General features: G+C 45.8%; 1 protein-coding gene across 1 annotated transcript in view; it reads right to left on the bottom strand.

Annotated features, from left to right (window-relative positions):
- Positions 1–8,040: 8,040 nt before the first annotated feature.
- GRK2 (G protein-coupled receptor kinase 2) overlaps positions 8,041–12,230 on the bottom strand; it is a 41,918-nt gene continuing 37,728 nt past the window's right edge. The window contains exon 21 of the mRNA XM_084803839.1: positions 8,041–9,512. Within this exon, the coding sequence (XP_084659965.1) occupies positions 9,342–9,512 (171 nt within the window). The 3' untranslated portion in view covers positions 8,041–9,341. The remainder of the gene's footprint in view (positions 9,513–12,230) is intronic.

The following is a 12,230-nucleotide window of genomic DNA, read 5'->3' as shown; positions in this document are numbered from 1 at the left end:
GGAGAAACGTGACTGTCATCATCAAGGACACTTCTGAAGAGAAAAGCCTTCCAGCTCTAGAATTCAACTCCTGCCCAGCTGTGCCTAGTTTTTGCCAAGTTCATTGAGGCTGTGGTGTACAGCAACAAACAACAAAGTGTCTTGTGGCACCTTTAAGACTTAACTGATTTATTGTGGCATAAGCTTTCATGGACTAGAGCCCACTACATCAGATGTATGAAATATTATCCTCAGTTGGCAGATTATATATACATACACATAGTTGCAGAGGGAGAGAAATGTAAACAATGGGTCCAAATGGCTATAGAATTCAAGGGCTAGTAGTAGGTCTCTATTATTTCTGTGCAGTGCCCAAATATGTAAGATAACAGAATGATGCACTCACAAGCTGACACTGGAAACAATGCTATCTATCTTGCTATGCAGCTTACTTCTGGTACTGTTTTAACGTGTATTTTTGCTTTTTGATATACATGTTCTTTTGTTTTTCTTTGAGTGTCCTATGGACAGAAGAGCAGGGTATAAATAACTTATTTACTATGCTATGCTAATTGAACACCTATAGAGTGTGTGTGTGTGTGTGTGTGAGAGAGAGAAAACGAACAACAGTTCAAATTAAATCCACATAGAATAAAACTGAATTTGCTGATAGATTCTAGTTTAACTATTTCATGCTGGAGTCTCCTTTTCAAAACTTTTTCCTGAAGCGAGGCTAGCAGAAATGTTCTCACTGGTTTCAGAAGGCTGTCCTTTTTATGTGAGATTTGTGCCCATTCTGTTGCATAGAGACTACCCTGCTTGATCTATAGCAGGGGTGCACAATCTGAACCCACCCCCCAGGACTTAATTGTACTCCCCAAGGGTGCTCTGATCCCCCCCCCCACTAAATTCCCTTCCCCAGCCCTAATACAGGTCACTCTTTCAAAGACTGGCCTGTATCAGGATCTCTAGGAGAGAGAGTGGAAGCTCTTCACTCCCTCCCACAATGATTCTCACACAGATTGTTCGTTCTCTCTTGCTGCTAGCAGTGAAGAAAGAATGATCTGTATCAGATTTCTGGGATATGCATATATGTGTGTGTTCGTGTGCATATTTGTGCACATGTGTGTGCATGCACCCCACCCACAAACTAGTATCCCTTGGAGACAAAAGATTTGTGCACCCCTGTCCTAAAGGACAGGAGAAGGGCTTTGTTTGCAGGTGATCGCATGGGTGTTGGAGCACGAGCAGGTGAATGAGCCCGATATACAAGGGATGTTATTAGGATCTGTACTAGCATTGCCTGCATGGAAATAGGGACAGAATTAGTATCTGTGTTTGTTGTGTGGCCTAGTCTGTGGGTTTATGTCTCTGTTAGGTAGTATGTTGGTTCTGCTGAGCAGCCATGTTCAGTTAGGAGGCTGTGTGTAATTGACTTTGTATCTACCAAGCCTCTGAGACTGGATTGCATTCCGTTCTCCCAAGACTAAGGTGGTTCCTTGTTCTCTCTCTCTCTCTCTCATCTCTGTGTTCTGCACTCCCTGTTCTTGAAACTACAAAGTACACATTTCATATTTTTTCATTATCAAGAGGAATATCCTTCAAAGGAAAGCACAAGAAATTAAGTATCAATGGTTTTTATTTTATGGTTTTGCAAAAAAACAACCCTGCAAACTTTAGTGTTGTTTTTACCAATGCATGTTCCAGCTTGAGTATGCATCCAATCTACTCATGAGTAAAGTTTTAGGCGAAGGTCCATTCTTTCTCTGGACTGCCAAATTGGTCCACTATCAAGCAGCAGTCACCTTTAGGAAATATTTTTACTTCATTTATCTTTTTGGAATTGTCCTTTTTCATGGAACAGTGTGTCATTTAATCTGTTATTTTGATTTTGGCTCTGTCTTGCCTCTTGAATACTTTTTCATTGTGTCGGATTGTTTGTGGTGTGCATTTTTAATGTGTGTAATATACTGCTCATTCTCTGTATGCATGGTTTGTGACTGATTTTTCAACTTCATATCTAGAAGACTTCATACCTCCCTCAGCAAGTATACTTACTCATCTGGAAGTAAGTCCCATTGAACTCAGTGAGGCTTACTTCTGAATAGATATGTATAGGATTGCACTGTAAAAGTTTATTCAGCAACACTTTTAAAGCAGATATTTCCCCCTCAAACATTACTTGGGCAGGGTTGGGGATGGTGAGTCACAACCCTCAGTCAATCAGTACACTCTGCACAGCCAACTGAGTGGAGATGGCTCCATGATTATCTTGAAGAACAGCCAGTCACATTCTACACAGCCAACTTCTGCAAGAAACAAGAAGAGCCAGTTGCTCCTAGGCTCGATTCAGCTTGGATGACTGTTCAAAATGGGGATGAGCATGAATCACAGCAGGCTCATCACTTGAGCTGTATTCACCTGTAGATGGTGTAATGAATGTGTTTCTTAGTTCCATTTTCCATTTTTCCCTTTCTATATTTTTAGAGGCAGTGCTTATACTTCACTCAAAGGTGGTTGAAGGAAGAGGTTGATCCCACAGGTGGGTATCAGGTTCTTTTGGGCTGCTGCAGAGAACACTGGCATGCAACACCTCTGGGATCATGCATAGCAGCTAGCAGTGAAACAGCACACACTCCAAGTAATGTCCCCCATGGATCTTTAAAATGTAAATGTAAGAGGATACTTGAGTGCAACTTTTAACTAATGCAATGGAGTTAATACCTATAGCATGTGATCCAGGAGCTCTGCACCCCAAGATCCCTTGGAATATCAGAGAAGGTTGTAGTACAATTCTGCTCACATGCAGCAGCCACCGAGCATTCAATACATGTCAAGAATGTGCCTGAACATCCTTTGTAGTATCAGAGAGGATGCTGGGCGATAGTGCTTGGGTCACCACCCAGTGGCACTGGAAGCTCATGAAAACGATTTGAGTGGTACACTCCAGGATCTGTTGCAATGCTGCAGAAGATGCTGGGGTGCAACTCTGCTCATGCACTGCTTTGTTGATGGTTGTTGCGCATGACCCAGGATTTGCATTTCCAGCCTCTCAAGGGATCTTAAGGAACATCTTACATCACAAACAGCAGCTGTTTGGGCAGGCCCTGGTTAGAGATTATCTGTTTTCTTGCATCATATTGTCATGGGCACCTATTGTATATCGTTTGTGATATAATTCACAACGAGTGCTCCATTTCTTCCCCCTCTCCCAGAAGCCACTTTGTTTTTCCATTAAAAAAATATTTGGGAGGTTTTATGCACCTGTGCAAAAGAATGTGCATCCAACCAGAGTTTATGAAGCAAACAGTAGCATACCTCTCCCCTCCACCCCAAATCTATCGTATGTTGTTCAGTCGTTAAGTCGTGTCCGACTCTTCGTGACCCCATGGACCATAGCACGCCAGGCCTTCCTGTCCTCCGCTCTCTCCCGGAGTGTGCTCAAGTTCATATTCATTGCATCCGTGATGCTATCTAGGCATCTCATCCTCTGCCGTCCCCTTCTCCTTTTGCCTTCAATCCTTCCCAGTATCAGGGTCTTTTCCTGTGACTTTTCTCTTCGCATTTGGTGGTCAAAATATTTGAGCTTCAGTATCTGTCCTTCCAATGAACAGTCAGGGTTGATTTCCTTTAGGATGGACTGATTTGGCCTCCTTGCAGTCCAGGGGACTCGTAAAAGTCTTCTCCAGCACCACAGTTCGAAAGCATCGATTCTTCAGTGCTCAGCCTTCCTTATAGTCCAGCTCTCACAGCCATACGTTGCTACTGGGAAAACCATAGCTTTGATTATGTGGACCTTTGTCAGCAAGGTGATGTCTCTGCTTCTTACTATGCTGTCTAGGTTTGCCATAGCTTTCCTCCCAAGGAGCAAGCGTATTTTAATTTCATGGCTACAGTCACCGTCTGCGGTGATCTTGGAGCCCAAGAAAATAAAATCTGTCACTGCTTCCATTTCTTCCCCTTCTATATGCCAGGAAGTGATGGGGCCAGATGCCATGACCTTTGTTTTTTTAATGTTGAGTTTCAAACCAGCTTTTGCACTCTCCACTTTCACCCTCAACAAGAGTCTCTTTAGATCCTCTTCACTTTCTGCCATTAGGGTGGTATCATCTGCGTATCTGAGGTTGTTGATAATTCTCCCGGCGATCTTAATTCCGACCTGTGATTCATCCAACCCGGCATTTCTCATGATGTACTCTGCATATAAGTTAAATAAGCAGGGCGACGATATGCAGCCTTGTCGTACTCCTTTCCCAATTTTGAACCAATCGGTTGTTCCGTGGCCAGTTCTTACTGTTGCTTCTTGACCCTCGTACAGGTTTCTCAGGAGACAGGTAAGGTGGTCTGGTACTCCCATTTCTTTAAGAATTTTCCACAGTTTGTTGTGATCCACACAATCAAAGGCTTTAGCGTAGTCAATGAAGCAGAAATAGACGTTTTTCTGGAATTCTCCACGATCCAGCGAATGTTGGCAATTTGATCTCTAGTTCCTCTGCCTCTTCGGAACCCAGCTTGTACTTCCGGTAGTTCTCGGTTCACATACTGCTGAAGCCTAGCTTGTAGGACTTTGAGCATAACCTTGCTGGCATGTGAAATGAGCGCAATTGTACAGTAGTTTGAGCACTCTTTGGCATTGCCCTTCTTTGGAATTGGAATGTAAACTGACCTTTTCCAGTCTTGTGGCCACTGTTGAGTGTTCCACATTTGTTGGCATATTGAGTGCAGCACTTTAACAGCATAGCTCAGCTGGAATACTGTCATCTCCGCTAGCTTTGTTATTACTAATGCTTCCTAAGGCCCACTTGACTTCACTCTCTAGGATGTCTGGCTCAAGTTCAGTGACCGCACTATCATGGCTATCAGGGACATTAAGATCTTTCCTGTATAGTTCTTCTGTGTATTCTTTCCACCTCTTCTTAATCTCATCTGCTTCTGTTAGGTCCCTGCCTTCTTTGTCCTTGATCATGCCCGTCTTTGCACAAAACGTTCCCTTGAGATCTCCGATTTTCTTGAAGAGATCTCTAGTCTTTCCCATTCTATTGTTTTCCTCGATTTCTTTGCATTGTTCATTTAAGAAGGCCTTCTTGTCTCTCTTTGCTATTCTCTGGAACTCTGCATTCAGTTGGGTATATCTTCCCCTTTCGCCCTTTGTTTTCACTTCCCTTCTTTCCTCAGCTACTTGTAAAGCCTCATCAGACAGCCACTTGGCTTTCTTGCATTTCTTTTTCTTTGGGATGGATTGAGTTGCTGCCTCCTGAACAATGTTACGGACCTCTGTCCATAGTTCCTCAGGCACTCTGTCTATCAGGTTTAATCCCTTAAATTTATTCGTCACCTCCACTGTATATTCATAAGGGATATGATTTAGGTCATACCAGAATGGTTTAGTGGTTTTCCCTACGTTCTTCAATTTAAGCCGAAATTTTGCAATAAGAAGCTCATGATCTGAGCCACAGTCATTTCCAGGTCTTGTTTTTACTGACTGTATAGAGCTTCTCCATCTTTGGCTGCAAAGGACATAATCCATCTGATTTCAATATTGACCATCTGGTGATGTCCATGTGTAGAGTCGCCTCTTGTGCTGTTGGAAAAGAGTGTTTGCTATGATCAGCGTGTTCTCTTGGCAAAACTCTATTAGCCTTTGTCCTGCTTCATTTTGTACACCAAGGCCATGCTTGCATGTTATCCCAGTGATTTCTTGACTTCCTGCTTTAGCATTCCAATCCCCTATGATGAAGAGGACATCTTTTTTTGGTGTTAGTTCTAGAAGGTGTTATAAAACCGATCAACCTCAGCTTCTTCGGCCTCACTGGTTGGGGCAAAGACTTGAATTACTGTGATGTTGAATGATTTGCCTTGGATTCGTACTGAGATCATTCTGTTGTTTTTGAGATTGTACCCCAGTACTGCTTTTCCCACCCTTTTATTGACTGTGAGTGCGACTCCATTTCTTCTAAGGGATTCTTGCCCACAGTAGTAGATATAATGGTCACCTGAATTAAATTCGCCCATGCTTGTCCATTTTAGTTCGCTGATTCCCAAGATGTCGATGTTCAATCTTGCCATCTCATGTTTGACCACCTCCAGCTTACCTTGATTCATTGATCTTACATTTCAGGTTCCTAAACAATATTGTTCTTTACAGCATCGGACTTTCTTTTCACCACCAGACACATCCACAGCTGAGTGTCCTTTCGGCTTTGGCCCAGCCGCTTCACTCTTTCTGGTGCTACTTGGAAATACCCTCTGCTCTTCGCCAGTAGTATATTGGACACCTTCCGACCTGAGGGGCTCATCTTCCGGCGTCATCTCTTTTAGCCTTGTGATACGTTCCATGGGGTTTTCTTGGCAAGAATACTGGAGTGGGTTGCCATTTCCTTCTCCAGTGGACCACATTTTGTCAGAACTCTCCACCATGACCTGTCCGTCTTGGGTGGCCCTGCACGGCATAGCTTATGGCTTCACTGAGTTACACAAGCCCCTTCGCCACAACAAGGCAGTGATCCATGAAGGGGAAATCTATCATATACAGATAGGTATTACGCTACTGACACCAAAATTATGCAGTACCTAACATATGCTATTAGCATGCTTCCACTGAACACCTCCCGCACAGGACCTTTTTTTGAACCACCCGTGGCTTAAGCGCCTCGCATCTCTCACTTTCCAAGGTAAGTAGGTCTTTCAATACAATAAAACTGAACCCAATTAGATTTTCTATTTGGTATGCTGTGAAATATTTATTGGTAGAAGAAGGTCTGAAGCAGGGCACTAACGATTCCCCTTGAACAATAATCTCTCTCTTCTCCATGACAGCTAGGAAGTCTTCACTCATAGTATCGTTTGCCCAAGAAACGGGAACAATTGCATCAAAGGGCACTAAGAAGTCTACTTGACTTTGAGAAAATTCCTTTCTTGATCCCCTGCAGGGGACCAGAGATTATTGTTCTAATCAATATTCCAAGTTGTCGCGTATCTCCACCCATAACTATACTGCCTGTCAAGTGTCCTTCCTGTCTGATGGTGAAAGACAGCCAGTAGGGTTAGAGACAGAGAATGGATGACAGCACTTTTCTGGGCAGCATTTGTTACAATAAGATAAAAACTTTCTTTGGACAGACTCTCCAAGAACATGGAACAGACCATTCTTCAACCCTCACCCTCCGTAGGCACAACCCCTATCTCACGGGAGGGGGCACATGTAGGCAAGCACACACACACACGCTTCCTAGCACAGACTCCCACACTGACGACCATTCTCTCTGCAGAAAGGAGGGGGCAAAATGAACACCCGACAGCTTTGTGGCAGAACACATTTCATTGCATGCATATGGTCCTGGATTCAAAAATCTCCAGTCTAAATAGTCTCAGGACTGGCTGGGAAAGGCCCTTGACTAAATTCTTGGAGAGCCAGTCTGCCAGTCAGAATAGACAATGCTGGGCTTCAAATGGTCTGAATATAAGTAAGGCAGCTTCATACGGAGGCTTAAATGTACGTCAGTGACTTGTTTTATGCGCACCGCTAATGAAGACCACAGAAGAGCCTATATTTTCTGCAGTTGTGGGTTTTGGATTTTTTTATTATAAAAACAGTCTTTATCCCACTCATTAAAATCACATTCAAAAATCGGCAAAAAATCCATAATAATAACCCAGAGAGACAAACCAGAGATCAATATTTACAAACACTGCAGGAAAGGGGCTTCGTTCCACCTCTCCCCTTCCAGGGTCAATCACCTTGGAAAGAATGTGGGCATTTAGGTGGCAGAACAGGCAAAACTCATCACATGGGGGTGGCGGGGCATGCAGCAGAGGCAATCGCATGCGCTTGGGGCATGAGACCATGGGGATGAGAGCTGATCCCCAACCGAAAGCCATCCACCCCAGCCCCTCTGCTAACTGCGAATGGAAGGGGGAGCAGGGACACAGGGTTAATTCAACCTGAGATTTCTCACCATCCTGTGGGAGAAACCATAACACTGTTGGGGGTAGGGGCAACGCTCTTCATACAAGGCATACTGTAAAGGAGGGGAAGAGTGGGCCCAGCTTTTCAAACTCAGCCTGGCCCCTTGGCATAGAGATATTTACAAAATCCTTCAGACACATGGGAATTGGCACAGGCAGCTCAGAATCTCTTTTGGCATGAAATCTGCTGCCCCTCCCTTTTTCCACAGCAAAGCAGGATGGGTTTTGGCAGCGGAGACAGAAGAGCAGAGGCAGTTCTCCCCCTACCCCGAGGAGACGCGTCAGAGGCAATAGTACAGTCTGGGTAAGTCAAATGCAAGGAACTTGCCCAGATCTGGCCGGGGGTCACAGGGAGTACAACTTTACACTCTCCGCTGGGCCAACTGGGACAGGCACAAAAACCATCTTGAAATTTGGCACCGTTGATTGAGAATGCCTGTTCAAGCCTGGGATGGCAGAAGAGCGCAGGGAGAGGATCGCGACTCCTAAGGCTGCTGCAGGAGCAGCGACCACCCCGGGTCAGGATTTTCAGATTTGGACTGGCAGCTAGCGGGACAAGACGGTGTAGGTAAGGATTAAGGACCTGAACTCAGGAAAGGGAAGACGACAGGAGGAAGCCTTCATTTTCATTAGAAATTTTTGTTGGTGGGTAATAGTTTCAAGGCAATTCCTTGTCACCCCTTAGAATGGAAACCCAGCCAATCCTGAAAGGGATGCTTATGGCACAATGGCTGCCTAGCCACTACTCTTTGAGCAAAAGGCAGAGGCAGTGAAAAATGCACTCTCCCTGCCAGAGCCAGAGCACTCCTTCGCCAGGATCTGCTGCAGAACCCTTGTCAGAGCCTGGCGCCAGAAGGCCAAAGGGCTGGGATTCAGATTGTCACGCAGATTCCTCTTCATCCCTGCTAGCATTAACGGGACTAACTCAAAGGATGGGCCTGCCACACACTCACTCCATGGGGGACAAGGCCAAAGCTAGCAGGCTCTGTGATGCTCCTCATCAGTGCGCTAGCACATGTTTGGCACTACAGGGAGGAAAGAGGAGGTGCTTGGGATGCAGGGCACACCTCAGAACATCTCGTTCTGTTGGTCCTAGGTAGAGGCAGGGCCTTAATCCCAGCCTTGTTTTAGCGGGGGATGGGCAGACTCTTATCCACCTTACCAACCAGGCTCCTTTCCCTTACATGGTTATCAATCCCCACCTGCTGGGGGGCGGGGGGAGGGGGAATGGGGGAAGCCTGTCCCACACCTTCTGGATGCCCCACCCCCTCACTACAATACCCCCGGGGGTTGGCGTGGACGTCACAACGATCAGCAAAGAGAGACAGGAGAGAGGGTGGGGGCGGTGGACAAACCCAGCCGAATAAATTAAGGATGGGAGAGGACGTCAAGGAGGGTCAGAGACCGTTGGTGCTGCTGCTGCTGCGCTGGATCAGTGGGACCTTGCTCAGCTCCACCACCGGAGAACGTGGCTTATGCTTCATTTTGGGCACCCTCTGCAGCAGCTGCTGAGCTTCCTGGTAGGCGTCACGCAGCTCCTTCTTCCATTGCACCAGCTCCGGGTCGCTCTGTGCACAAAAGCAGGGAGATTAGCATGGGGTGGGGGTGCTACAGGGCATAGAAAAGACACATGCCAAGGCAGCAGCAGCAGTGACTTTGCTGAAGGCACCCAAGATCCATCAGCCTATTGCTGATGTAGCACCCGTGCAAGTCTGCAAGCGATGGGAGACTTTCCCCCTCCTGCAACACTCTGATCCAGATCAGATGCAAACGGCTTGGCAGCACCTTACAGGACACCACTTTTTTATGGCAAATGCTTTCATGGACTAGAGTCCATTTCATCTGACTCCAATAAAGCTCATGTCATAATAAATGTGTTAGCCTTTAAGGTGCCACAAGACTCTTAATCTGTTGCAGCAAAAATAACAAACACAGCTACCCCTCTGGAAGTTGTATACAAACTGTTAATGCTTCCAGGCGTTATTTCCTCATGGTACCTCTCTCTGTCCTAGCCTGTTAGCACCGAAAACCTTCTCCCTGTCTAGAAGAGATAGGAATCCAGAGGTACAGGGTCTCCATCAGCTTCCCATGTGGTTCCCAGCAAAGCCCCAACCCTAAGGAGCCTCCTGTCATTCACCTCAGATGCTTTCTCCTACCTGAAGTGAGACGCAGGGCTTCTCCACATCAGGTTTTTTATCCTGCAACTTTACTGGGGCTTCTGCTTCCAGATTCTTTGTGGGATTAAGGTGGTCTCCTTCCCACACACTTCCTGGGTTTTTTTTTTGGAGGACTGGCTTTATCAGAAAGTTCTATATGCTTTATTATACAGCCACCAGATGGCGCTGTTGTTATAGTGCCACTTCCTCTTTACACAAATTCAAACTGCTTCTTTTTATTACCTCATTATTTCAGTTTCAAATAAAGACACAGAAATTATCGGAAAGCATGGGAGAGACGCTGGAGGTTGATGTCATGTAAAGGACCCGCAAACTTCCATGAGTAACCTATCTCAATCGCAGGATAAAAGCCCCACGTGGAGAAGCCCACAGGCAAAATTCTGTTTAATCCACACACACACTACCCACGTTCCTGGCAGATGAGGCTCTATCAGTGTTCTTCCCTGCTTAAGTGCCTCAGTGGCTCACTTGTTTCCTGCGCACTGGAGTCAGAGCTACAGTGCATAATAAGGGGAGAACTGACAAAGCCTCTCTACTGTTGTTCACACTGAAATAGGGCTAAAGAGACTTTTGCTTATATTTGATGTCACGTAGGAGTGAGGCATGGGATGGAGCCAAGGACTGCTGCCCCTTCCACTCCTTAATTCAGAAATAGGGCCCCTATTAAAAATTAGGTTTAACCAAGGCTGGTTCAAATTTTAGTGGATTATAAAGAGAACAAAGTGTGCGCACATGCCGCATGCACCTTTCTTAGATAGTCTCACAGATTTCTGTTCTCCATGTGCTTCCATGGACTATATGGCCAGCAAAACAATCATGCCTGCTAACTGCCCTGTCATATGCAGAGATTTAGCCCTGTCCTGCTTTTAGTTGCTGCTCTCTACCACAAAGGGTTTGTATGTGCCCTCCATATGTGTTGGATTACAATTCCCAGCATCCCTCAACCAGCTGGGAGATGTAGTCCAATACATTTGGGGAGACACCAGGTCAGGGAAGAAGGCTGCTGCACTGTATGGAACCCTAAAATCCTCAACCATTTTGTTTAAATGTCTGGAGCATTATTTAGCAATATAAACACCCACTGGAATCAAACCATATACTTGAGACACCAATAGAAATCAGTGAGGTATGCAGAAGTGTCTTACTTTGACCATGTTGTTCCCCTGGTTTGTGTAGAACAAACGTAGCAAGTGTCTACCAAAAGCTTGGAAGCCGGGGAGAATTTAAATGGGTCTTCTCAGTGATTTGGACAAAAACCCTCTAGCACCCACACAAATTCCTGGTCTCCCAATATGGTATTGCAAGCTGCCCCCTCCTCTTCTAGACCTACAAGGTGTAATACCAGAAGTATGCAAGTTTAGCTAAATTCTACATGTCTGCTTAATTTTATTTATTAATTAAATTTCTTAATTGCCCATCTGGCTGGTCACCTGGCCACTCCAGGCAATGTACAATACAACAGTTTAAAACAATAAAATTCCACGTTAAAATTCCACATCATATTTCTAAGAATACCCTAACCCACCCCAAATGCCTGCCTGAACAACCACATTTTTAATGCATGGCAGAAGCTCATTAAAGAGGGGGCATGGCGGAGTTCCCTAGGGAGGGAGTTCCACAGAGTGGGGGCCACCACAGAAAAGGCCCTCTCCCTCGTCCTCACCAGCCTAGCTGTCCTGGCTGATGGGACAGACAGAAGGCCATCCGAGGCTGATCTTGTTGAGCGGCCTGTCTGGTGTTGCTGGAGGCACTCCTTGAGAAAGGCTGGGCCGGAACCATATAGGGTTTTAAAGGTCAAAACCAACACCTTGAATTTGGCCTGGAAAACAACTGGTAACCAGTGCAACTCCTTCAGCATCGGAGTGATGTGATCACGCCGGCAGCTGCCTTTAATCAGGCGAGCTGCCGTGTTCTGCACCAGCTGCAGCTTCCAAACTGTCTTCAAGGGTAACCCCACGTAGAGTGCATTACAGTAGTCTAGACGAGAGGAGACCAGGGCATGTACTACTGTTGGGAGCAGATGGTCAGGAAGGTAGGGGCGCAGCTGCCATATCAGATGGAGTTGGTACAGCTCTGTCTGGCTCACAGCTGACACCTGAGCCTTCATGG

The sequence above is a fragment of the Heloderma suspectum genome, chromosome 1 (assembly GCF_057233095.1).
Source record: "Heloderma suspectum isolate Gila_16-S chromosome 1, 16-S_ref, whole genome shotgun sequence".
Lineage (NCBI taxonomy): Eukaryota > Metazoa > Chordata > Lepidosauria > Squamata > Helodermatidae > Heloderma > Heloderma suspectum.
This window is presented reverse-complemented; position numbering and strand designations above follow the sequence as displayed.